This window comes from Malus domestica, chromosome 13 (genome assembly GCF_042453785.1).
Source record: "Malus domestica chromosome 13, GDT2T_hap1".
Lineage (NCBI taxonomy): Eukaryota > Viridiplantae > Streptophyta > Magnoliopsida > Rosales > Rosaceae > Malus > Malus domestica.
Window position 1 is genome coordinate 6,198,590 of NC_091673.1, and position 26,462 is coordinate 6,225,051.

The 26,462-nt window shown below is 36.0% G+C and overlaps 4 protein-coding genes and 1 long non-coding RNA gene across 8 annotated transcripts; 3 read left to right on the forward strand and 2 right to left on the reverse strand.

Moving 5' to 3' along the window:
- Positions 1-456: 456 nt before the first annotated feature.
- Positions 457-1,629, forward strand: LOC139190763 (uncharacterized mitochondrial protein AtMg00810-like). Its single transcript, XM_070811233.1, has one exon. The coding sequence runs from the start codon at positions 457-459 to the stop codon at positions 1,627-1,629; it is 1,173 nt and encodes a 390-aa protein (XP_070667334.1).
- Positions 1,630-2,936: 1,307 nt separating this feature from the next.
- On the forward strand, positions 2,937-4,516 carry LOC103451970 (transcription factor WER-like). The gene is made up of 3 exons (XM_008391425.4): positions 2,937-3,180; positions 3,318-3,447; positions 3,991-4,516. Exons 1-3 carry the CDS (start codon positions 3,063-3,065, stop codon positions 4,418-4,420), a joined length of 678 nt encoding a protein of 225 aa, XP_008389647.1. The 5' UTR covers positions 2,937-3,062; the 3' UTR covers positions 4,421-4,516.
- Positions 4,517-5,411: 895 nt separating this feature from the next.
- LOC103451971 (carbonic anhydrase 2) lies at positions 5,412-14,650 on the reverse strand. Of its 4 annotated transcripts, none has more exons than XM_008391426.4 (10): positions 14,342-14,650; positions 14,081-14,157; positions 8,845-8,906; positions 8,400-8,534; positions 8,223-8,271; positions 7,970-8,086; positions 7,522-7,575; positions 6,994-7,079; positions 6,229-6,334; positions 5,412-5,836 (listed from the first exon to the last, which is right to left on the reverse strand). In XM_008391426.4, exons 2-10 carry the CDS (start codon positions 14,132-14,134, stop codon positions 5,672-5,674), a joined length of 828 nt encoding a protein of 275 aa, XP_008389648.1. In that variant the 5' UTR covers positions 14,135-14,157; positions 14,342-14,650; the 3' UTR covers positions 5,412-5,671. The 4 variants fall into 4 exon arrangements, with proteins under 4 accessions (XP_008389648.1, XP_070666520.1, XP_008389649.1 ...); XM_070810419.1 differs by having other exon boundaries at positions 14,081-14,170; positions 14,342-14,539; XM_008391427.4 differs by lacking the exons at positions 14,081-14,157; positions 14,342-14,650 and adding an exon at positions 9,132-9,886.
- Positions 14,651-16,346: 1,696 nt separating this feature from the next.
- On the forward strand, positions 16,347-19,593 carry LOC108175101 (uncharacterized). The gene is made up of 5 exons (XR_011574905.1): positions 16,347-16,660; positions 17,634-17,907; positions 18,023-18,112; positions 18,477-18,547; positions 18,839-19,593. It is a non-coding gene; the product is annotated as an uncharacterized lncRNA (long non-coding RNA).
- Positions 19,594-20,309: 716 nt separating this feature from the next.
- Positions 20,310-21,200, reverse strand: LOC103452361 (uncharacterized). Its single transcript, XM_008391856.3, has one exon. It carries the CDS (start codon positions 21,198-21,200, stop codon positions 20,310-20,312), a length of 891 nt encoding a protein of 296 aa, XP_008390078.2.
- Between the last annotated feature and the right edge of the window lie 5,262 nt (positions 21,201-26,462).

The following is a 26,462-nucleotide window of genomic DNA, read 5'->3' on the forward strand; positions in this document are numbered from 1 at the left end:
CGAGCTAAGAGTGGTATTTCTAAAAATAAGGCTTTTCTTTCAGTAGTTCAAGAAAGTGACACGGTTGATATTTCACAAGTTGAACCTGCCGCTTACAAGTCTGCTCTTAAGTCTCCAGTGTGGTTATCTGCTATGGAAGAATAATTGCAGGCTCTTCACACTCAACACACTTGGTCTTTAGTTCCACTGCCTCATAATAAAAATTTGGTAGGATGTAAGTGGGTGTTTAAGATCAAAAAGCATGTTGATGGTTCTATTTCCCAATATAAAGCCCGCCTTGTTGCCAAAGGGTTTAATCAAGAAGAGGGTATCGATTATGGAGAAACTTTTAGCCCGGTTGTTAAACCAACAACTGTGAGGTTGGTTTTGGCATTAGCAGCTAATTTTGGATAGCCAGTACGACAACTTGATGTCAAGAATGCCTTTCTCCATGGCATTCTTCAAGAAGAGGTGTATATGACACAACCACCCGGGTTTAGTGATCCTTACTATCCTGCACATGTTTGCCGACTACACAAGTCTTTGTATGGGTTAAAACAAGCCCCAAGGGCATGGAATGACAGGTTTACCTTATTTCTTCCTTCTCTGGGATTCCTTTCCACATATTCTGATCCCTCATTGTTTGTTAAACATGTTGGCAAGTCTGTGGTTATCCTACTCCTTTATGTTGATGATATCCTCATCACAGGTAGTGATTCAGCTGCTATTGATATCACTATTCGGGCTTTGACCAAAGAATTTGATATTAAAGATCTTGGTGCTCTCCATTATTTTCTTGGGATTCAGATCACACAGACTTCTAGTGGGATGTTTTTGTCTCAGTCTAAATATGTGGCAGATTTGTTGGGAAAAGCAAATATGGTTCATTCTAAACCGTGCACTACTCCTTGCTTACCATATAACAGATTGGTAAAAGATGATGGACATCCTTTCAATAATCCATCTTTATATAGAAGCATTGTAGGTGCTCTGCAATACCTTACTTTTACCAGACCTGATATCGCATTCTCTGTTCATCAAGTTTGTCAATTTATGCATTGCCCTATGGACTCACACTATGCTGCTGTGAAACAAATTCTCCGGTATTTGCAAGGTACTATTGATTTTGGTATTCAGTTTAGCAAAGGGGATTTGGATCTTCATGCTTTTAGCGATGCAGACTGGGCAGGTGACCCAAATGACCGTAGATCTACAACAGGATTGGTTGTGTATATCGGACCAAATCCTATTTCTTGGTCATCCAAGAAACAAAACACAGTCTCTCGATCATCTACAGAGGCTGAATATCGAGCACTCTCAAGTACTGCTGCTGAAATCGATTGGATCACACAATTACTTCAGTTTATGCAGATTGAGGTTTCTGGTCCAACAACTTTATTCTGTGACAATCTTTCTACCATTGCTCTTGCTTACAATCCTGTCATGCATCATCGCACTAAACATATTGAAGTCGATGTCCACTTCATCCGAGAGAGAGTTGCCAAGAAGCTACTACAAGTGCAATTCGTTTCATCCAATGACCAATTTGCCGATATTCTTACAAAGGGACTCTCTACTCATTTGTTCCGCACACATTGCTACAATCTCAGAGTTGGAAAGCCTCACTCTGAGATTGAGGGACGATGTTAGATATAGTGTGTAAGGTAGTTAAGTTGGTTAGCATATCATGAACTTAGATTGTGACAAGTGTCAACATCTTGTGAGCTTTATCTTAGCTTAGTAGTTAAGCTAAGATAGTTAGACATATATACATTTGTGTAAGTGTAATATGATATATTGAAGAAAATACAATACAAACATATACTTTCTCTCTCTAAACAACCTTTCTTATTCTTTGAGATAGTTCTTCATTTCTCTGTTTACAAATTATATAGACACAAAAAACTAAAAACTAAATTTGAACGAAAGGGATTGCTGTTCTCCATGACACATGTTTAGGTGTTTAATCCAAACCAACATGAAACATCATTTGAAAATTTGTAAAAGGTCAACGATCGAGAAAGGACATACTTGCGTTCGTAGATGCTGCATTTTCTAGTAGCTAGGCCACCAAAGTGGTTAGGTTGGTCCTTGGACACAAAGGTACTGTTTGGTACGCAGGCAGGATGAAACGGGACAAACCGAGACAGAGCAGGACGGAATGAAACGGAGGTTCTATGCTACGTTTGGTGTACGCTCAGGCCGGAATGGAATGAAGGATTAAATGACAATCGTACCCATCCACTCCGACGAGTTCAACCTTACCCGAGCCACCGCCGACGAGCTCAACGTCATCCCTCACATCTTCCGCCTAATCCTCGCCATCCCAACCCTCAAGCGACGGCGTCGGCCACATCTTGAGAGTGGGTGGTCTTGAGGTTTTCACGACGAAGGGCGATGGTCTTGTTGTGGGACTAGCAAGGAGGATGGAGGCGGTAGAAGGAATGTGGGGTTGGGTTCAGATGGGTTTACTGGGATTGGGTTTGCCTGGGTTGCTGGGTTTGTGGTGGAGGAGGAGGCTACAAGAGAGAGGGAGGGTAGAAGAGAGGGAGGCTACGGGAGAAAGGGTATATAGTGAAATTAATGAAAAAGAAGAGGTGTATTGTTGTCCAAAAAGTTATAATTTTGTGTTCCATGAGCTAGAACAAGTCGTTCCAGGGGGAGGGTGGCACACAAAATTAACTAAAATTTGTTTCACGGGACAAAATATCACAAGTAAATTCGCGCACCAAACGTGAAACGAGTGCGTTCTGTCTCATCCCACGTACCAAAATGTACCAAGATGCATGAGTCGACCACTCACTGTCAAGGTAGTTAGCTAATATAATATTATAATTAAATTGAATCCATGGAAATCAATGCTCTCCGGTTGCCTAGCCGACAATCCAAATTATTTACAAAAATACAAAAGGCTTCCCCTGCAGTACTACTGCAAACCCGGAAATTAACAAGTTCAGTACTACATAATTATATGTATATATATACACTTGAACATCTAAAACACAAGCTATAACTTTCCTCTAAAATCTAAGCCCTCGGAGCCCTTTCATTTGTCTCCTAATCTGTGTGTGTTGCCGGAAAAAATGGAAGCAGAATATGAGTACAAGAAGGGGTTATGGACAAAGGAGGAGGATGAGATTCTCCTGGACTACATAAGGGTACATGGAAGAGGCCGCTGGAACCGCATTCCCAAGGTCACCGGTAAGAGCTATCAGTGGTATATCTATCTATATATATGCTGCACAAATCTATAGTACTAGTGTATAAATATGCAATATATGCACTTAAATTCTTTTTTATTCCTAAAAATTATAGTACTGATTTAGTTATATACGTAGGCTTAAGGAGGAGCGGTAAGAGCTGCAGGTTGAGGTGGCTCAACCATCTCAGCCCAAATGTGAAGCGCGGGGATTTTTCTGAGGAAGAAGAAGACCTCATTATCAGACTTCACAATCTCCTTGGAAACAGGTTATCTCTATATCCTTCCTTCATTTCATCTTCTTTTTCCTCTTTCCACACACGCGCGCGGGCGCGCACACACACACACACATATATATATATATATATATATATATTGCAATTTACGTACTCAGGCAATATATAGAAACATAATACACGACACACACACACGAAACCCCTTCTGAAGGGGATCGCGCTCTACTATTGATAGCTAATGCTCTTGTGTTTGACGTGTTCGTGACCATGTATAATAGCCTTGTTATAATGTTGAGCCAGAAAATAAGGCAAAGTCACTAAACGCTAAACATTCATTATATATATACTCGCTACTTGGTCACGAAACAGTCAAATAGGAGAGTTCTACTTTATCTCGCTCCATAAACAGTGAAGCGAGATCCCCTTCTGTTTTGGAGTACTGGTAAGACCAATAATTGAAATATATATGGGTAAATATAAGTTAACTCCGTGATGGATACACGCATAACACTACTCGTTTTATTCTTATTAAAGTTGTTAATTAATCACTGATTATCCTGTTTAATTTGCGCCAAGGTGGTCTCTGATTGCGGGGCGTGTACCAGGAAGAACCGACAACCAAGTAAAGAACTACTGGAACACTCATTTGTACAAAAAGCTTAACGCCATAAAAAAGCAGCAGACATCTGGAAAAGTTGCTGTTGTTTCGACGTCGAAAACAACTACTCACAGCTCTTCTGCTGCTCAAGAACTGGCAGGAGACAAACTAGTACACCAACACAAAATGCTCAAGGCGCCGGACTCGGACTCAAATTCCGTCACGAAGAGTAATGATCAAAACCCAAATATGGATATTGTTGCAGCTGAGGATTCTAATGCAGAAGAAGAAGAGATAGAATGGATGGCCAAGCATTGTACTGAGTTGCTTTCTTGTTCTAGTTATGGCAATATGATTAGCTGGGACACGGTGGAATTTCTACAAGGATACCCTCTTGACCTGTTGTAGTTAAAATTCTAACTTGTTCTGGTTGTTCTGGTTGATCATAAGTTTGAGTTGATAAATGATTTGTTTATGATCAATAATAATCTTCACTTATCTGAATTATGTGCCATGAAAAAGTAAGATGTGATTTAATTAGCATTATAAGCAACACATAAATTGGATTTAATCTAAATTTAAAATTTGCATACTAATTATATATTTGTGTATATATAAATAAATGGAGTTTTAACGAAACACTCATGATACTGTTCACTTTTAACAAAGAATGATATTTTTACTCTAAAAAGTTACTCCTAGTACTATTTACTTATAACATTTTTTGTTTTTTGATTAAAACTCAAAATTTTCAAATAATTTTCGATAATTTTCCTATTAATAAATACATGAAGAAAAAAGGGAACTCGGAACTTCGGCTGCATAGATCAACTTTTGAACTCATAATCTAATGTACTGTCTGTCAAAAAAAACACGAGTTGCGCTAGCTTGTGATGATAAATAAAACAATCTGGGAAATAGACAGCCCTTAGAATCTGGTACCTTCCATTACAATAAGTTATTTGTGGTTTGGATTTTGGTTTTTGGGGCAGTGAACCATTGACTCGACCTTAAGGGTCCTGCTTGGACTAGTTTTGGGTTGTCCACGTGCCATATGCACCGACGTTTTCGGGTTTAAATATTTTTGCTTGCATTAAAATTATATCAAGAGAAGCTATTGTGTTTGTTTTGGGCTTATGGTCACCAAATCACCACGGTTTCCAACGAATCGCAAAATGTAGGTTGTAGAGTTGGGTTTCAAGTGTGATTTCCATTGGGTTTGGATCCACTTTTCAAATAGATTTTGTGGTTAAAGCTTGGGTTTTTGGGAGGTAAGTTCAAAGGTTCGTCCATCGGATCACGTGATTGTGCAGCTACACGCATAAAAATGATTCAGTATATTGTTTTCTCTCTAGACCCTGTCCATGATACCACTTGATTTTCCGGTTGGATTTAAGTGTTGGTGACAAGAAGTTTGCATTGAATCTTGTACAATCTCAACGGCATGTTTACTTACATGATTTGAGCATCGGTATTGAAAGGAGAACTTTTGACATAGTGCAAAAAAGATACTGATTCACCAAAACTATACTTATTTCAACATCAGACAAGCCACAAAGACTATTATTTTGCCAAATGTTGTTCCAGAGAAGATGCACTGTGACGAAATTCATTTAAGAAACGAAAGGAAGGTTTGTGCTTTCTGGACAAAGTTTGGTCTCATACGGTTAAATTTGGTGTAATTTTGAAATCAAGATCCCAAAGCTGGAAGCTGCCCTTGACGAAATCGTAGTATCCGCCTTTCAGACTCAGAGTCTTGTTCACCAGCGCTTCTCTAACAAATGGATATGTCAATAAATTTGCCAATGACACATTCACAGACTCCTGCATTGTGATCACAAACTTTTAGAACACAAGAGGGTCGAACTTAGAAGAATCTGAATTAATTTGTTAGTCCAATCGTTATAATAATATGTTATGCTTAGAACAAAATACTAACTAATATTTAATCTATACAATTATGTGTCTATCTTCTCTCATCACATAGTTAGTGTGATGATAGAGATAGACACATGATTGTATACAACTGGTGATATGCATAGGAGATTTTCGACTATGTTCGACTATGTTATACAACACATGGCCAAATAACAACTTTAAACAAACAATCACCGTTGGTTTTCATTTTAACTTTTAGGAAGCATTAAGACCATGATCTTCTCTAAGAAGAGCTATGATTTCCAGTTTTTACTTTAATTTAGGCAACGAAAAGTTACCTTCTCCAAGTTGGTGCACTGCTCTGTGAAACTTAAACCGCTGCATGCTGCTTTGATCTTGGTCTTTGCCGGTGCGCAGATTTTCACCCAGCTCTCTATGAAGTCACTGAAAATTCAACGCGCACATGGAACACTGTTAATGCATGATAGAATCATTTTTACTACCAGTTAACTGGATGAGAAAGTACTGGTTTCAGAATGGCATTGTTAAAAGTAGTAAAACTGTAAAAGCCGATTGCCTTGTGTAGTTGTGTCAGCATATGCATATGATTAAAGGAATGAATATTAAAAAGAGTAGTAAATTTTGAGCTGCACGGACAGTACTGAAAGTTACAAAGAATTTCAAAGATAAATTGAAAAAAAAAAAAGCAAAGAATCTGAAGCTTTCATAAGCACTTTCATTGTCCTTCTACTTGTAGCTTTATCCAACTTTTTGGATGCCACCAAGAACAATGGTACAACAGTCTCTATAGAATAAAGTCCTTCATATTCGTTTCCTATTGAGTAGGACATGACACAAAACAAATATTATACCAAATAGCAAATAGCAGCAACACCACATGGGAACTGGGATGGAGAAGGCAACAATTTTGGGAGTTCAAAAGCCAAAACTGTTAGAAAATAAGTCTTTCTGCATATATCCTTGATTATTTTTAATTAAAATATTTGTACTAAAATTATTGTACTTAGAGGAACTATTCAACTTTTGAACCAAATTAAATCAGAAAGATGCAAAGTGTGTTGCTATGATAAACGAAGGCTTACCTAGCAGTGGACCCATCATCAGGGATAGACATGAGCCCCTTTATACCTCCACAGCAGCTGTGTCCAATCACCAAAATATTTTCCACCTGAGGACATGCACTCTCTCTTCGTTTAGTACAAACGAAATTTCTACTTTAAGCTAGATTAAGAAAATAAAAAATGATTTAAACGTGATATACAACAGAATGAAAATAATACTCTATCCATGAGAGCAAAATACCACTTACAAAACGCACTCTCTTTCGATTAAGCTTTTAACCACATTTCCAAAAAGGGTTTAATAATAAATATCCATTCTGCTTCTAAATCTTCAAACGTCTGAAGCTTTTTCTTTCTGTCCCTTTTATATTGGAGGGGAAACATGATAAGGTGTGCAAGGAAGCGAACAAAGCCAATGACTAGGTCACCATTATTGATTGAATCACAGAATAAAATAGAAAAAGTAGAATATGAAAATAGTGGTTCCGGACTTCCAGTCAGTGTAAAAGCAAAGTTGAAAATGGAAAGAAGTGGTCGTTTTATATTCACCTTCAGATGCAATACCGCATATTCAATGGCCGCCCCCACTCCCGAGTACTTTGTCTGCACCACCAGGTACCAAACCCATTAGGTCAATCACAATACACGCATAAAATAATAAGATGCCAGCAAATTCAGCAAAAAATAACTAATGGTTGATGGACCATGTTGCATTTTATATGGTTTTGAAGCAGATTTCATCATTCATTTGGGTTGAGTCAATCACAAATCAATGCGCGATTGTCGCAAAGGTTAAGCATTATTAATTACACTTAATTGTTCATGTCCTTAATTTCTTATATGTAAAAAATCATTTCTATTGATAAATAAATAACATTTGTGATGTGTGTTCAAGTACTTTCTATTTTATTTTTTGATTTTGTGATAAGTTATAAAAAAAAAAAATGCAAGTGTTGAATTGATAGATTAGTAAAAAACTGGGTTTTGGTAGGCGAACCAGGTCAAATGGAGGAACCATGTTGGCGATGTTTCGGACCACAAAGGCCTCCCCTGGTTGGAAATTGAGGATGTGCGATGGGCAAACTCGAGAGTCCGAGCATGCAAATACCATGAACTGCATTTTCACAATACAACCTAATTATTTAGCTCAATAATTTAACAGATTTATTTGAGACATAATTATATATATATATATATGTATGTATTGTATATGATTAAATTATAGCTCAATCAACCAGTTCATCACTTACCTTGGGGCTTTGGCCTGTGGCCAGTTTGTTGTACAGATCAACATCTTTCCTGAAGAGAACAGCAGAGTTCAGGTCCCTCTCATCCAGGGATTAAAGCACAAGGGTATTTTGGTAAATTCGATATGGATAAAGAAGGAAAGAGGGGAATTTGGCCAACATTCGAAGAACATTGCTTACTCGAATTTCTCCTTCTTGAATTGGATGAACCCGGTTTTGATCCTCTGGACAGGGTCGCTCGAACCGGCCGAAGCCAGCTCAGCCGTTATCTCCCTGATCTTGGCGGCGGCGACGCCCTCGAGGTCGGCTTTTTCACTGTCAGCAGGGTAAGGGAAATGCAAGAGTGTGACCATCAAAAGCCGTCAGATAAAACCAAGGACAAAAAAGGGGACCCACGGGGTGACAGAGGGGCTGATCCAACGTCACTCCGAATGGGCCCCACGTGGAGGCAACTACGAGAGCCTGGTAGGCTGAAACGGAAACGCGTCCGAGACGGATATGTGACGGAAACGGAAACAACCAAAATGACAGAGAAGGACAGCTATGTTCGGGATAATTACAGAAAATGACATTACAGATCGTGTAACTTGATCGTCCGGTGTTTGTCCGGACGAGGAAGAAGTACCTTAGGAGCTTGGAAAGTCCGGCAATGGCATCCTCGTACGAGTCCTTCGTCATGTCTTCCTTCTGTAAATTCCCCAAAAAAATCCAACCAAAAAAAAAAACAAAGGCAGTTTCACAATTCTGAAGAGAAAGTTATTGAAATAAAACCATGCGGATTCGAAATTTAAAAAAAAAAATCGGTTCATTTCTTCAATGAATGGAAGAATTAACATCTCGAAATTTGCATGATTGTGATCGACGTACGAGTAATTGAAGAAATTAAGGAGGAGGAGAAGGGCGTGTACGGACCTGCGAATCTGGCGTTTGGGAAAATTGAGAGATTGAATTTTGAGCTAAGGAGCTAAGATTTGAGGAGGAGGAGGAGGAGGAGGAGGAGGAAAGGGAGGAGGGAGGAGTGTCTGTCAGTCACCAGAAGTTGGGCACTACTCACGGAAGTTATGCTGGATTGGTATTTATAAAATAAATGTTGACGTTCGGCAAAATTTAATACCCTCTAAAGTTTTGACTCATATGGAAATTCATGTAATTTTATTTATAATTTTGGGATTAAGTGGGGATATGTAGGGGAGATTTTTCATTGTAGGGAACACAAGCTGATACGTCATATAGTATTACACAAGTGAATTTTTTTTTTTAAATGTTCTTTAACTTATATAATGACATACGTAATATACGTATGTATTTGTGTTTCGAACAACTAAAAACTCTCACAGTAGGCACAATATTAGAAAATGGAGAGTAAAAGGAGGGGGAAGGCGATGTCAAGTGTTTCTTTTGTACATGGTAAATTGCCTATTTGGTTAAAAAAACGACAATTACGACTTATGTAGGTAAATGATGCCGTGTGGTTGGGTGTAGATTTGGTGACATGGTAAAGAGGCTGATAAGAAAACACAAAGGGAAATACAACGCCCGTTCTTAGTGGAAGGGAGGAAGAGGTTTGTGGGGGTTATAACAAGTCAACTAAAGACTACAAGTAGGTAGGCGCCACGTGGTGGGTAGAAGCAATCGTTTTTGGATAATACTCTGTCTAATAATATTCTAACACATATTTATTATTTAAAAAATAATGATTATGTAATTACTTTTTTTAGATCTAAAAAAAACAAAAAACATGTGATATTTATTTTATTAGGCTAAATTTAAAAATGAATACGTATATCCATTAGTGAGTGCATAAAGTACTCACTAATGACTACCTATACATTATTTATTTCAAATTTTAGTTGGAAGCCTTCCGTTGTATGAACGGTTGAAATTTGAAATTAAATTGTCGCATGTGCAACATAAATAGATTATATATATATATATATATATATTGTCAGAATATTATCTTCTTCTTTCATCGTCTTCCTGAAGAAAGACATTTTCGGTTTTGATTAGGAGTGATGGCCACCTCTAATGAGAGTGTTCGCCACCTCTGTAGAGTGGTCGCATTTCTCATGCACCCTTTCCAAAAAGCAGAAGGGCATTTGCAACTTGGTCTTCTTATATTCTTCAAAGTCTTCGTCGAGTGTGATGGCTTTGGTCACGCAATTTATTTTCTCCATTTAATTAATAATTTATAGGGGAATGAGAACTTGTGATGAAGCCTGAAGGTGGTTAGTGGACCATATAGATCGACTATATATATATATGAAAGTGTTATTGATACTTCAAAATTTTCATTCTACACTTCTCAAAAGTGTATTTTTCTTTCTAGATATAGAAAGTTTGAAGTGTAAAATGAGAATTTTGAAGTGCTAATAACAATTTCCTATATATATATATATATTCATATACAAGAATCAGACACATGTTTTAATATATCGTTCATATGTCATCTATATTATTGATACAATGCAAATAGGATGTTGATATGAGATGCATGTTAATTGGAATCGATAATATTTGATATATTGTTATAGTACGTTTTTAATATGCCTATCAATATGTTTTCGAGTATTCTGGTCCGTAAGCAGTGGATCATAACTATTTTTACAAAAAAAAATAATAATAATTGACAATATAAGAGAATTATATTATGAGCATGTTTACTTAAAAGAAATGGTTAAAGTACGTAAATTAGGAGCTTAAAAAGTAGGAGAAACAAGGAAAGAGAATCAGAGAACTAGTCCTCCTTTGCCGATCTAACTCAGGAGTTTTATATATAGTAAACTAGATTTTAATTCTTAAATAAGATAAAGTTTAGAAAAATATCTTATATAAGATTAAAAATTGATTTTAGTCCCTAGACTCTATTTAATGCCAGCATATTAAATGTCTATTTATAATTTTATGGTGTTCATAAATTAAATTTTATGAAAATATGATAAATTTTAATTCTCATTATGGTAAGTATCTTATATAAAAAAATATTTTCGTAAAGATTTGGTACACATGTTTTTGCATATTTTCTTGTGTGTCACTAATTCATTGTAAGGTTAGTATAATATGTTTAGGTACGAACATTTCGGTACACTAGTTTTTATAATATATTTAGGTACCGACATTTTGGTACACTAGTTTAGTATCATATACTTATGTACGGAATCTTTCGGTACACTTATGTTTTTGCATATTTTCTTATGTGCTACTAATTCACTACAATATATTTAGGTACAGACATTTTGGTACATTAATTTAGTAAAATATATTATGATACGAACGTTTCGATATACTAATTAGAGGAAGTAAAATAAATACAATGAATAAAAATGTGTATAATAATAAATCATTTAAATTTTAATGTAATGACATTAAATAAGATATCTATTAAATATTAAAAACAAAAATATAATATAAATTTGAATTAGGTACATATTAGACGATTAAAATCAATATCCAATTTAACATCAGATTTTTATTGAATTTTAATCTTCTTCAAGAATTAAAGTTCAAAAACACCATAATATATATATAGACACACACATATACATGCATCAAATGCATTAAACCAAATGAAAGGTTCGAAATAAAATAATAAAGCTTAGCACCAAACAAAAGCTTACTAATACATATTGATTGGATAAGTATGAATGGGGATAGCTTGTCAAAGCCCGGCGTTGGATATAACCGGGCCAGAAACAAGGAACCCTAAGTAGTGTCAGACTATTGGTATAATATATACTAGCATATCCGCATACAAATTTTTATTTTTGTTTTTGAAATAGAATGGGAGAGGAAGAGAGTGATAGAGAATCTGAGAAAGGAAAATTGTTTTTTTTTTTTAAGAGATATGTTAGGATTACATGTAGATGAGGCTTTAAAAAAATAGCCAAATTCAGTTGTGTGAAATTACATTTTTACCCCATATTTCTTATTCATGTTCTGTTTTAATTGGAGGATTAAACTGATAATTTCATAGGATTTTGGTTGACAATAAGTGTTTTATTAATTAATAGAGATGAGATGCATGATTTCATGCCAACAAGATCCTCTCAGGATTCTTTTGGTGAGATCTGTGAATTGTATCCATTTATCGTACATCGTGCGATCAGTTTTTATCAAGTAATATTTGTGTTGAATTTTAAATAAAAATATTTAAAATAATTTCTAACTGTACAATATACAATAAACGATCACAAAAATGATCCAACAAGGATCCGGATTCGATTTCATGCACGCAAATTGCAAAAGCTAAATTAATCTCTGAAATTATGGGATTTCGTGAATTAATAATATATAATTAGCAGTAGCCAAGTGAACTCCAAAGGAAGCTTCGATCACCATACAGATTGCTGAGAGACGTGTCGACCTTGTACTCGACGTAAAAAGATGATGTCGCCAATGTCTCGTTATAATTTAATATTTTTGTCTTTAATTAGATCAGTCTTGGTACTTGCTCAGTGCAAAACTTTACAGTTTACAGTTACTCTGCATAGTGGTGTATGTCTCGTGGAATATTTATATCTGGTAGTGCGTTATTCATGCTGTATTAAAAATTTCCGTCTACTGCCGAGTTAATATTAAGAAATTAATATTCAGTATGTCAAATTATGATTTTAGTCTTTGTAATTTTAAATCGCGAGTTAATCTACTTACTTTAGTAATTGTTCAAGTTTACTAATTGTTTGGTTTTATCAAGTTTTTGACATAAAAAGCTCATGGCTGCGAGGTGCAATTTTTTAGACTTATTCACTCATGACTGACATGCTCGTTCGGTTGAAAAAATAACGGATTCAAGTCATTGAGTTGCAACCATTTTTGAGCTTTTTGTTGTAGATTACTTTAGTGAGTAAGTTTCAATAGTTCGGATTACTGGAGAGTCCTATTTTATATCCATTAGATTGACATTTAAAGAAAAATATTATTTATTTAATTTAACCATAACCTTTTATTTTTCATACTACTGAGTATATATAGGCGAAATTATTAAAGAAAAATTATACTTAAGGGAACATGCCTTGACACAAGCCCCAATTTTTTTTAGGGAACTTTAACGAAAAGCACCCGGTACTGTTCACTTTAACGAAAAACCACATTTTTACACTAAAAAGTCAATCCTGGTACTATTTACTTTACCCTTTATTTTGTCCTTATCATTAAAACTCAAAGTTTTCAAGCCCTTTTCATTAGTTTTCTTTTTTTTTTAACATAAGCGATATGGACAGCTATTGAAATAGTTGAAAGGCAATGCCATTTAATTATCATTACTAAGGTATTCAAAGTCAGTAAGCTTTGAAATTGTTGGTTGTTATTTTTAATTTTTTTTTAACAAACGATATTATTCACATTGAAGAAATGGTGGAGATAATATCGATTATTAAAAAACATGATCAAATGGTTACAATTCACAAAATTTTCAAAACCCAGTTAATTATTTATATTCACGGTTTGATTAGGTTCTAAGCAGTTATGCTAACATAAGAACTGGAACCGAACCCGATATGAATAGTTCAGTCCCATTCTTGAACCTTTTGTTCACTTTTTTTGGTCAACGCAGTTTTTTACGTTTTATTTTATCGCGATTCGATTCAGTTTTGTGGTTTCACTTTTTATGTGCCCACCCCTAGATTCGAATTTAAAATTTCTCATTTACAAGTGAAGAAGAATAAGTGATGATGGAGTGTGTTAACCCTAAAGAATATACTAAACCGTAGTACTAAGCGGTGACTATCATTAATATTGCAACAAATAATAACCGAACTGCTATTGAATTCATAAATTTTATAGTTCTTCAAAGTATAAGACTTTTGAATTCATTTAATCTTCTTCAATCAACGAATGAAATTAAGTTTTCAAGTTAGAGATCGTACCGTGACCTTCGTTGATGTGCAACATAACAAGCATTTTCTAAGCGTTCCAGCCATTACCTTTTCCCTTCCTTCTAAACCTAGTCGAGCAGCCTTATGAAAATTATTCTCACAAATTGCTAGGATAGAGGCATAGTTATGTGTTTGGTGACTTGTGTCCCGTTGACGCTCAAGCATATCAACGGTTCACAGTCACTCACACAATGCGGCAATTGTACCTACCACAGTACCATTCGTCATTGGAAAAAGAAAAAGAGAGGTTACCTAGTAAGCTAGAAGCCTAGAACAGATTGGACTCCTCGGTCTTCTTCTGCAGTTGACAGAATTACCAGATGCGGGCCGCACGGCACATTAAGAGGAGAAGAGAGAGAAGTGTGGGAGCCGGCAGCCGCCACTGAACAAAAGTCAAGCAGCCATTGCCGTCGAACAATTTGCGATTTCCTGTACTTGTTTTGGAGACAAAACTAATGAAACATTCCTCTAACTTGTATATATGCATATTGTACACACCATATTTTTATTCCCAAAATACCCCAACGGATAGAGGAAGGCTAGGAGCCTCCCATCTCTGTGGAATGAGGATCTCATATTAGGAATGTTACTCCATCACCCTTAGCTACCAGTCCTCTCCTGTTATTGAAAGAGATGTTTCTTATCTCCTCATCCCAATTCACCAAAACAACCGCAATATGAGGGTACAATTTGTGGACTGTTACCGCTTGTCGAGTAATTGTTTTGGTTTATCTACAATACCTTGATGTAGAGTAGTTGTTGCATGTTGTTGATAATTGCAAGTGTACAATATCGTCCAAGTAATATAGTGATAAGTAGAGTGTCGTTCAAATAAGGATCGGATTTACCTAAATTTACTATTGAGATTGACTTCAAACTAAACTTAAATAAAAGATGGATAACGATGACAAATTCAAATATGCAAAAACCCAAACAAAATTGAAAATATCAATTGAACAAACACGAAGTAAAAGTGAATGAATTATGAAAAATTAATATATTGAAGCACTAGGACATCAGGTTCCTCATTCTCAATCCCATCTAATCCCGTTATTCATATTAAACTCAATTTTTTCCCATGTTGCTAGCAATTATCCTTTGATTCGTCAATATTTCCTTTCAGAATATACTAACTGTGTTTCTAACTATCTACCATTGCTATGTCTAGCCACATAAGTAGATAATCGAATCCCTTTACGCTAAATGGATAATTTCACAATACTACACAAATCATAACCAGTATGTCTACTCAATTATGTAATTCATGGTAATCGTTATGAGAAGCAATCTACTAAACTCAACCTGTCAGTCCCAATTTAGTTCTTCACACAAATAATGGCCAGTTATTTGATAACGATAAAGCACAATAATAATTACTCAACATGGAAAACAACCGAGATCAATATGAAATAATAAGAATTAGATGTTCATGATAAGAGTACACCCTAATCCTAGCAAAAGGACTTAGTTCATGATTAAACTAATCACAAATATGGATGAATTCGATAACATAAAGAAACCCCAAAACCCCAATTCTGGAATCGTATGCGATAAACCCCAAAACTGCCACCTATCCAGCGTTTTTTTCCACTGGAAGGCTGGAATCTCCTTATATCCCCCCTTTGCGGCTGCTTCTCATCTACTCCCCAGCAATTGGAGAGAAGGGTCGGTTCCGTACATCCCCCGGTTGGACTTTTTTTCTTCTTTTTTTCTTCTATCGCATCCCTCTTGTTCTCTAATCCACATGCCGTTTTTATGAAGCCCAAATTGGACTTAATTTGATAAAGCCCAAATTCCAGCACCACTCTCACATAGCATCAGTCCACTTCGTTATTCTTTCGTGCTTTCCTTGTAATTCTTCTAAAAAATCCAGTTTTCTCCGAAAAAATAACTTCTATAAAATTCACACAAAATACATCAAATCCAACTGTTTTATATCAAACCATGACTAAATTAATAGGTAAAAGAGATACAAAATATACCTATTATATCAACCTAACATTGCACATAAATTTAACGGATATTTTGCATTTAGGGGGAGGCGAAAATCGTAATCTAGTTGTATGGAAACGGTAAAATGCGTCACCTACTAACTTGATATCAAACTCAAAACAACTATAACAAGTTCTTGATCGTCATTTATGTGAGTTGAACTTGAGAATTCTTATTAATATACTGTAGTACTAGTTAGTTATATTATATTAAAAAAATATTGGAAGTGATACTTCTTGTCGCCCATCCACATTGAAACATGTGGAATGTTAACAACGCTCAAGAGGGTGTAGAAAAAAGTTCCTCTGCAATCCGGACGGCAAGTCGATTAGCAAAAGGGAGGGAAACTTTTGGACCCGTACAGAAAAAAAGATGTGGGATGACCTTGCGTGCGGTGCTGTGGTGTATCAGCTCCACTTTAAGAGAAGGGTGGGTGATCGTGTGGTGTGTTCATCTATTTACAAAGAGGACCCAATTCAGCCGAAGCTTGACATATGAAAAGCATTGAACTGTTGAACTGTGAAGGGATGCGAAGCTGAAAACTTGCATAAGTTCATCTCTTTGCTATATACTTGATAGGTATGAAAAATCGCTTAAAAAGCTGAGTCCTTTTTGTTTATTTTTCCTTCACAATTTGTGGGCAATCAATAATTTCTGGATTTAATGGTGATATAGACGCCATTTTTCACAAAGGTTTCCGATTCCATGCCTAATGCCTTGGCTTTTTGCTGCATTGGGGTTGTATTGTTGCGCCCCCCTCCCCCCCCGCCCCTCTCGAAATTTCAATACCCTTTTGGAATTGTAAAACCAAATGGTGCCTCTGGTATTGTTCGAAATTTAGAGTTAGAGTGGTATGATGGCATTGTTCTGTACTGCATTCTAGTCAGTAAAAGTTAATGGATGAGTAGGATACTTACCATGTCCTGTAGTGAAGATTGTTTATATCAAATAGTAATATTTTTCTGTGGAAGCATCAAACTATTTGGCGACTTGGAATTTTCTCTTTACTTACTTGTAATTGGAAAAAAAATAAATAAATAAAGGGTGTCTATAAATGTGGTAATTTGGATTCACAGAAGGATGACTGAGGTTAATTGTGAATTTATAACTCTGCATTCGAGTCAATTAGTAATTACTCAAGGCATCAACAAAGAAATTATTGGCCATAAGACAAACAGAAATGAGATTCCTCTCTTTTGATACTGTATGTACCTTGAACTGGGTGATATCGTAGACCTGAGGTGTCCGGAATGATGTTTGCATCACGAGGAACAGTTTTCAAATTGTGTTAGGATCTAAACTTTTATTAACAAACATCTGAAAATTTATTTGGATTGCTGAGAAATGATTTCGTGTTTTTTTTGGGAAATCGTCTTACTTCCTCAATTTTTTGTAGCTTCAAATTGGTTTCAATCATAGTGACTGCAGTTTCTCACTCTGGTTAGAAAGCTATGGCAGAAATATATCAACTTCGATTTGGCAAAAGTTTAACATCTTTATGGATATTTTGTTTGTTTAGGATTATCATATCAACTTCGATTTTTATGTACAGCTCCAGGCGCATCGATGGGAGAAATCCAAGGTTGCCATCTTTGTGTTCAGTGGAATCTGGCAGTAGTTGCTTCGCATGTAATTTCCTGGTCCAAACTTTTTCAAGACAAATAGTGAATATCAGAATATCACAGTTCATTCTTTTACTCAGTGCTCTCCTTCTCCTGTAATCTCTTGCATAGAAAATGTGCCTCAAAGTTCTAATCTATCACAAATTACGGACGCAAATACAGAACATGGTCAATCAATCTTCTAATAAATCAGCATCATCTGGGGTACTGCAAATGCTTGCTTTTCGTTTTGCAGTTTTACGTGTTTCTTGCAAACTCGGGACTTATTCTCTCTGCACCATTGATATTTGATAATTAATTGTTATACTTATTTTTTCAGTCAGCTCGTTTAATGGAATATTTCCTTGATCATGCTAAAGACAACACAGAGAAGGGTTTAGAAACCTGCAGGATTCTTGGCGCCTTTCTTGTAAGATTCACACTCTGGTTCTAAAAGCATTTTTCTTATTGCATAAGAAACTATCTTCAGATTTCTGGACAGTTTCTTCTGTCTCCGAATCTTGTTTAGTGAAACCCAATATCTCTCAGTTTCTCACCATTTGCAATCTCGAAATCAGTACGGTTGTGATTACTCTGGTCTTTTAGTCCATATGTACACATTCAAAATGTTATAAACGATCAAGAAGCTTTTGCCATACAAAACGAACAGTCACCTTTTCCGGTTGGATGGATCCTTGTAGGTCATAATTATCTATTCTTCTGCTGCTTGCTTCCTCCTGTATCACTCTACACTTGACAGATTCTTGTTCACTTTGTTAACCATTTGTTTTCAGAGTCTCAGACACATCTTTCTCAAAGTTGTTTCATATCATCAGTGGATTGCCACACTCATTCTTCATATCAGGTACGGAACAGCCTCCGTTCTTTAGCTGCAAAATTTAATAGTCTCAGAATTTTAATTGGATTTCAAAATTAAGCATGCATAGGTTAGAAGAACTTAAAAATAAGATGCAGTAACATTATGAACTTCATACCATTTCCCATGTTGGCTTGTTCCGAATTACTCAGTTGCCTTCTTCGGTGTGGTTTTGTCTGCTTCGATTAGGAACCATGGGCAGCATTTTTATCTGGTTCCCCCGGTATGCTGTCCTCAGCGAAGTCCTATAACATTTCTCTTTCCAACTTTTATCTTCAGGTTATGATACCTGAGGCTTTTGCCATTGTCACGACTCCAACTGATACCTCAAGGTATGCAGCAACACTAAATACAAAGTTCAGTCGTTATGCTTTAAACAAAATTTGGCAATTTCATCGTCGTAGTGTTAGATTCAAAAGTCTTAAATGCTCAATCTCCTTCCATCTATATTTCGGCTCACAAGCTTTAGATGCTGTCTTTCATTCCCTTGGTGTTGTCCTTGCCTCTGTTCTTGTAGCATCTTCGATCTTCGACAACAATGGAAGCACCCTTGGTTGTGGCCATTAGTCTTTGCTATGCACGGCCATGCCACTCTGATGTTTTGACATTGACATAACAATTTCGGTCAGTTGGTGCAAAAGGGAATGAAGGGGAGAATGCAGTAATTTGGGAACGTATCTTCTCTGTTCACCAGTTTCCCCTTGAAAATTTGACCACTACGCCGAGCCGTCGCGTTGGTAGCGAAATAAGAATTCTATTGCAAAACTAATTACGTATGCCAGTTGGATATGCAACTGCATCTGCACGACACCTTCCCGGAAAGAGAACGACGCTGCAGTTAAAACACATAGCTATGTTGTTATGTACGAGGAATTTTAGCCATTCAAAAGCTTATTGATCAATGTTTAAATATTAGAATTTATGTTCTTAATCTTTGGTTTTACTCAAATTCTATGTAAGGGCTTACATCAAAAGCTTCGCCTTCGTGGATCATCATCATTTGCCAACTTATTCAAATTTCTAGCAAAATCCCCGTACTTTTTACTTTGTTTCGATTTAAGACAATTTGACATGTTTCAAAAAGTTAAGAAAGCTCAAAATCAAATTGAAAGTTGCGATGCAAATCTAAAGAAGATGATTAAGTTAAGGACGCGTTGTTACTTTTGGAATTGGTTCCTCTCCGAGGGAAAGCCTCGGGATCCTCCTGATCGGACAACAAAGGCTGTTGAATTTTGATCCAACGACTACAATTATTATAACTTTTAGAAGAATTCTTGTTTGTAGCAGTTAGATCAAAATCTAACGGTCCATATTGTCCGGTCAAGAGGATCCCGAGGCATTGCCCCGGAGAGGATCCAATTCCGTTACTTTTCTCTATATACTGAACACAATCAAACGGTGTTTGACAAAAAAAGAAAAAAAAAACAAAAAACAAAACAAACGATGAACCCATTTAGAATTTTTCTTTCATTCTTAAACATTTAAACAAAATAAAAATAAGAATATGTTAATGATTTCTTTATTATTCTTGTACATTTGGGGAAAAAAAATATTCTCATTTAAATACTTATATATAATTGTGGTTTCCTAATAATATCAACAAGCCTGAAATGGAATAGTCCATTTTTCCCAATACAAAGACCATTCTCTCCGTCGCCAATAATTTACAGAAATTAATTAAACAAATAAAAAAACCCTAAAAAAGTAAACAAAAATAAATAAAGAAATAATTAAATGACCGTTGATCCCCTCAAAACGGATGGACGTTTCTGCTCAATCCGTTCACATTTGTGAAGAACCCAACCACCGGTCGATACGGCAAGTACGACCGCCGTTTGTCCCCCTCCTTCTTCTCTCTGTTCTTCACGTAATGCTTCTCGTGCGCAGACGACACCGTTTCGACTTTCTTAGCCTTCCCCTTTAACTTCTCCACCGTCTTTTGAATCTTAACGCTGCTCTTCTCATCCGCCGCCGATTCATGGCTCGGCTTCGGGCTCGCCGCGGACTTAGGTTTAAGGAAAACAAATGCGTCCTTTCCGTCGCTGTTGCTCCGGAGCTTCAAGTCCCTGACTCTCCACAGCTTCGAGGACCCCGTGGAATTGCTCTTGTTCCGGAGCTCCACCGGCTTCCCGGACCACTCACAGTACGTTCCTTCCGGGACTGCTTCGAGCTCGTCCGACTCGGACGCCGACGACGACGGCGTGTCCCGTTCCTCGAAGAAGAGCTTCATCAATGGCGGCCGCAGAGACGAGGACGAAGCCGCTCCGGCTCTTGAAGCATCGCCGTCGTCAGCGTCGGCGAAGAGGAGATCTCGGTTGAAAATCGGATATACCGGCCGGAAGTGGCCGTTCTGGAATATATCCTCCGCGGAAATCGGCGACCCGTCGGCGTTCGTAGGGGCGAAAGAGAAATCGTCGTCGTTTTCGCTCTCGCATTCGCCGCCACCGTCCACGATTTGAGCTTCTTTATCTTCCATTCCTGGCTTCTCAGCGTCCACGAATTCGAAATCGCCGCCGGAACCGGCGACTTGGAGCTTGGAGCTGAAATTCGCAGAGAGCTGCGCGTACTCGACTTCGAAATCGTTCATGGAACCGTGGGATTCGAAGCTCGGCGACACGGGAAACACGGAAACCGCTTGCATTTCCAGTTTTGTTGGATCGAGAAGTTGGGGTTGGGGTTTTTGAGGTTGAGAGAGAGAGAGAGGGGCAGCGGGTGTAATTAAGAAAGGTATTAAAGATTTGGGTAATTAATGATGGAAGAGAAATGAAGTGGGGTTGGCTTATATATAAGAGGCGGGGCAGTATTGGTGGGTGGACCCACCAAATATGGGTAGGTTTATAGGTCGCTGGGAGGCTTCGGATTCACACGGGACACGTGTTCATACCACGCGGATGATGTTGGAGGCAGCCATTTGTGAATTTGGTGGAATCTAGGGAAAAGGGATAGTGCTGTTGTAAGTTTCAAGTGAACATTAATTTGTAAGGTATCAGAGATTTTCGTAGCGTTATTTTTTTTTTTGAAAATGGATTCTTGTTGATTACGTTTTTTAAGTATTATTTGTATTTAATTTTAAATTTTAAATTTTAAATAAATTTTTATCATATAATATACGATAAATGATTACGATCATGAAATTTCTGGAATCCGGATCATTCTCCTTTCTTTTTGTTGGGGATGGGGTTGACATGCGTGGGGAAGAAGAACGAAAATTCAAAGAGGTGGATGGTGGGGTGGGCTGTGGAGGATTGGATATTAAAAAGAGTTGGGTGGGGTAGCAGGAGGAAGGGACACGTCATGGGTGAAGTAATGAATGCTAATGTGATTGGGGCTGTGACTTGCTTGGCAATTCCGGGATCTTACCTTCATCTCCTTACCAAACAACAACAAAATAATAGTATTTCAAAAAAAAAAAAAACAACAACAACAACAAAATAATACTATTTTTTTGCTTTTTTGGCTTTTGGTTTTTTGAGTAATTGAGAAAAAGAAAAATATATTTGGTACGATTCGTTGGTGTAGCTGGAACTTGGGCAGAAAGTTTTCTGGGGAATGAAAAGTGGAAAAGTCCAAATTTGTGAGATGGTTGAAAAAAGCGAAAAGTAAAAGCCGGTTTATGAATCTGCCAAAATCTGACCTGATATTTTCCATCCATCTTCAACATGAATACATAATTAACAATGGTATTAACTTAATTACATCGAGTGGTTCAATGGTAAAGATGCGAATTCCGGTTTTAAAAAGATGTTTTAGATTCGAGACTCCAAGCTGATGAGTCTGCTATAAAATACCTGCATCATTTCACCTACATCTCATTTGCTTCAACATATTGAGTACCAGTTACACCACTAACATGGTGTATCGGTACTCTATATTTGTTTTCTTTTTTCCCTTATTAAAAGCTAGCTCTTATACAATTAAAAAAAAACATTGTGCTTTGAATATTTTACAATGCACCTTAGTTTATGTGTTCGCCTTGACAATGAGACAAAAACATTTGCATTTACATTTATATTGGTTGGGTACGTGTAAGAATACATGGTCGTCACCTAAATAATAAGCATGGTTTATAGATATGTATTGCAATAAATGATACGTATATAAATAATGGAGGCGAATCTGTGACACTACTTTTTTTAAAGAACTTTTACACACATTTTGTTTGAGGCTTACTTCGTAATATATTTCTACAACCCAAATTGTATATCTTTTAGGTATACCCTAAAAAATCATGTCTACCAAAATCATCTAAATTTGAAACCATATGACCGCTAAATTAAGGGTTTAGGGTTTCTTTGTGAAACCTTATTCGTTCATTTTCTTCATTAAAGATAAAAGTCTAAATGGTTTTGGATTTGTCTAATTTTTTGTAAAGATGATCTATGAATGATGTTCTAAAAGAGATTGTTTGGATCGTTAAAATACATTACGGTATGAGTCCCACAATAACTCGTGTAAAAAATTATATAATAAACAGATCTGAACCCATAGAGAATAATTCAACTTTTATTTAATTTTTTACATCATGAAAGTGGTTCTTAATTACATGAGTCCGAATCAATACATGTATTTGGATTAGAAGAAGGGGGGAGGTGGTGGTGAACGTACGTCATGCATGAATGATCAGTTTCTTGATTCTACGTAACCCTCACATTCTTCTGGAATTTCAGTCCTCATCATATAAAAATGAAGGCGTCACGACTTACCATCTCTACCACGTGAGATATCGACTAAAAAATAATAGTATGAAATTCTAATCTTTCTAGATGCCCACTAGCTTATAATTATCCACTCCTCATCCCTTATGGATTAAGGTTTTTTAAGGGTTTCTGACTTTCCGGTCACGAGAGGGCTTCATAGTATAGGTCAAAACCCCTCTTCTTCTCATCTTAAGCTTTGACAAACAATATACAGCTTTTTTTGGGGTTGCTTAATTTTTTTTATTTTTTTTAATAAGCAATTTCTTAAAAAAGTTGCCTTAATTTTGTTTGGTAAATTAAATTTTTTTTTTTTTTTTTTTTGTCAAACGATGAGCCAAAAACAGCAGAAAGCAGAAGGAGCTTTACACATGCTTCACAAAAAAACTTTTTCTTTTAATTGGAGGCAAGTAAACAATACCAATTAATGAAAATTTCATATTGACAATTATGCCCCTATCTTTTTTTTTTGGCTAAAAGAACTTTTAGCAGTATAGTTTACCAAATATTTACCTGCTTTTTTTTTTTTTTTTTTTTAAATCTATTAACTATCACATTACAACAAAAGCAGTTTTGAATAAAAACACAACAATTCCAAATTGGCCTCTAGTCTTTTTATAACGGATCAACACATCAACAACAAAATTATGCCGTCGTAATTAATTTAACCGAAACTAAATAAATATCGAATTCATCACGCACACAAATATATATGTTATATATCCTCGCATTCATAAGAGTTGAATAATACTCCACAATATTGTTATTTGGTCATACAACTCACTAAGCACATAATTAATGGTGTACTAAGTTATTAACAGATAAAATATACAAGTTTGGACCGACTGGGTCAATTCCTTAATCCTTGATGTGCAAGAGACTTGTGACCCAGGCAACAAACCCCCTCGACCAATCCGACATTGTGGACTGGTGGATGCTCGTTTACTATTTCGAAGGTCGTACCGAAGCACATACAGCTCACACAACACAAAACACAAACTTATCACAACTTGATGTGTGATTAGATAGGTCCCATTTGGTCCAAGTTTTGGCGCAGCAAAGCAGAATCCAACCATAGCAGTTTTTGGGATGAAAAAAAGAAGGTTCCAATATCCATGGAAAAATTGACTTTACGTGGGTCAATCATTCATCACATCTTTTACTAGCAGTACACGCCCACAAAAAGAAGATAAAAATAATAAAAAATTGTTCATCTTGTTTCAACGAAAGCAAATGAACTAATTGAGTAGTTGCAAATTGTCAAGGAAAATTAGAAACAAGTTAGGCTATATGCCAAACTTCCATCTAGAAAATGTTTACTAGAAATTAAGTTATTAGGTCACTAAGCTTGGTTTCATACTTTCATTTAGCGATTATGTACTATATATAAGTCTATTGATATTTATTTATTTATTTATTTATTTATTTTTAACTTGAAAGAGTTTTTATAGTCAGATCTCTTAACTATTGTCCTCATCGTACTCCAACCATATATCTACTAATATATATGTCAGGTAATTTGCTGGACGAGAACATATTTCACACCTAGGTTTAAAGTCCATTTCTTACGATAATTTTATTTGGTGGTCTAATGGTGAAGCTAGGAATTTTTTAGTAGGTGGGCTATAGCTTAAAAATTTCCATCTTTATAAACAAAGGAACTTGGTACTATATTTTTCATAGTATCAGCTAACTTAAGAAAATTTTCACAAAGTGAGCCAAGAATTTTTCGTTATTAAAAAATACGTGGTAAAATTCAAACAAATCCAAACTTGAAACATATATGTACAAAAAGCAATGAGAAAAAGGATGTAAGAAAAACATATGGTTTGTAAACTATTATATAATTTTATATATAATTAAATTGAGAGAACTAAGATTAGTAACTAAATATATGGTCGGCCACATTTAAAAATCAATGAAAATATATGTAAAATTTTATTTTTTCACCTAAAATTACATGGGCTATACCCCACGGTATCCTTTAATGTGGCTTCGCTAGTGATCTGGTCATATAAAACTAGTCACATTATTGACTGCATATAAATTCATTATTATCTGTGAGAGTCATATGTATTAAGAAGGTGATTAACAATGTAACTAATTGTCTTTTTAGCCAAAATGGTATTTGAGATTGACATAACACTTCACTTTGGTCAATGAGATTTAAAATCAATAGAAGTTGTTCTTGAGTTTGTCCATCATCAATCAGTTTGGTCATTCTATGAAATCTCAAGGACCAAAGTGAGGAGTTATACCAATCTCAAGAATCATTTTGGATAAAAAGCCAAATTAATTTTGTGCATCTAAATATAATTACATAAGCACTTAAACCAAAACAGGCTATAAAATTTTACCAAAAAAAAAAGGCAATAAAATTGGGCTGAGTAAATGAAAGACGGGCCCAATAAGACAAATCAATTTTGGGCCAAATAATCAAGAAATCGCAGGTGGGGGGAAGGCCTAAACAAAACCATTACGCTCGCACTTCCCCATTTCTGTTGACAATTTATTTATTGTTTTTCTTTGAGGTGATTTATTTATACGGTATATTGTTTTGCAAACAAATATTTTTTTCAATACAATGGTATATTTATTTGACAAAAGAATACAATAATATATTTATAAAAATATTTGAACTAAGTGGCACAATAAACTTGTCAAAATGATGTAATACCTGCAAGTTGTGAATAATCTCATACTTAGAATTTTTTGTTCCAACTCACTGGGTTACGAGTTTAACCACTCAATTTTCTTCTTAATATTAATAAAAAATTAATGTAAAATCTGAACTAAATTACACAATAAACCATCTTCTGTGATAAATCATCTTCTCTCCCTCTAAATTTTATATTGATTGAATAATTGTTTGGTTTTTGGGGATATTCATGAAGCAATGGCACTGCTGTGATAATTCTTATTGATGTTTCCCTTCAGGACACTTCGAACGGCTTCACCATCCCTTCTGTAATTGGTACATCAGCTTCCATTATTCCTGCACTCCATTGTATTTTGCAGAAACACACCATGCAAAAGGTGCACATTGAATCTCATGTGTACGGCTTCTGCAACAGAGGAGTCTTAGAATCCCATGTGATTAGTATTCAACAAAGGCGTGCGAGATTTCTTCTATTGTTTCCAAGAAGCATGCTCCGTTCAATAATCTAATCTTATTTCGACATCCTTGTTTGATGCTCTTATCAGAATTG

Bases quoted from the DNA above. Each gene is read 5' to 3' on its own strand.
- LOC139190763 (XM_070811233.1), top strand. From the start codon at position 457: ATGACACAACCACCCGGGTTTAGTGATCCTTACTATCCTGCACATGTT.
- LOC103451970 (XM_008391425.4), top strand. From the start codon at position 3,063: ATGGAAGCAGAATATGAGTACAAGAAGGGGTTATGGACAAAGGAGGAG. The intron at 3,181-3,317 runs GTAAGAGCTATC...TTATATACGTAG, and splicing joins CCGCATTCCCAAGGTCACCG to GCTTAAGGAGGAGCGGTAAG. The intron at 3,448-3,990 runs GTTATCTCTATA...ATTTGCGCCAAG, and splicing joins CACAATCTCCTTGGAAACAG to GTGGTCTCTGATTGCGGGGC.
- LOC103451971 (XM_008391426.4), bottom strand. From the start codon at position 14,134: ATGGCTGGAACGCTTAGAAAATGCTTGTTATGTTGCACATCAACGAAG. The intron at 8,907-14,080 runs GTACGATCTCTA...GGGAATTTACAG, and splicing joins GCACATCAACGAAGGTCACG to AAGGAAGACATGACGAAGGA. The intron at 8,535-8,844 runs GTACTTCTTCCT...CCCTGCTGACAG, and splicing joins GGACTTTCCAAGCTCCTAAG to TGAAAAAGCCGACCTCGAGG.
- LOC103452361 (XM_008391856.3), bottom strand. From the start codon at position 21,200: ATGCAAGCGGTTTCCGTGTTTCCCGTGTCGCCGAGCTTCGAATCCCAC.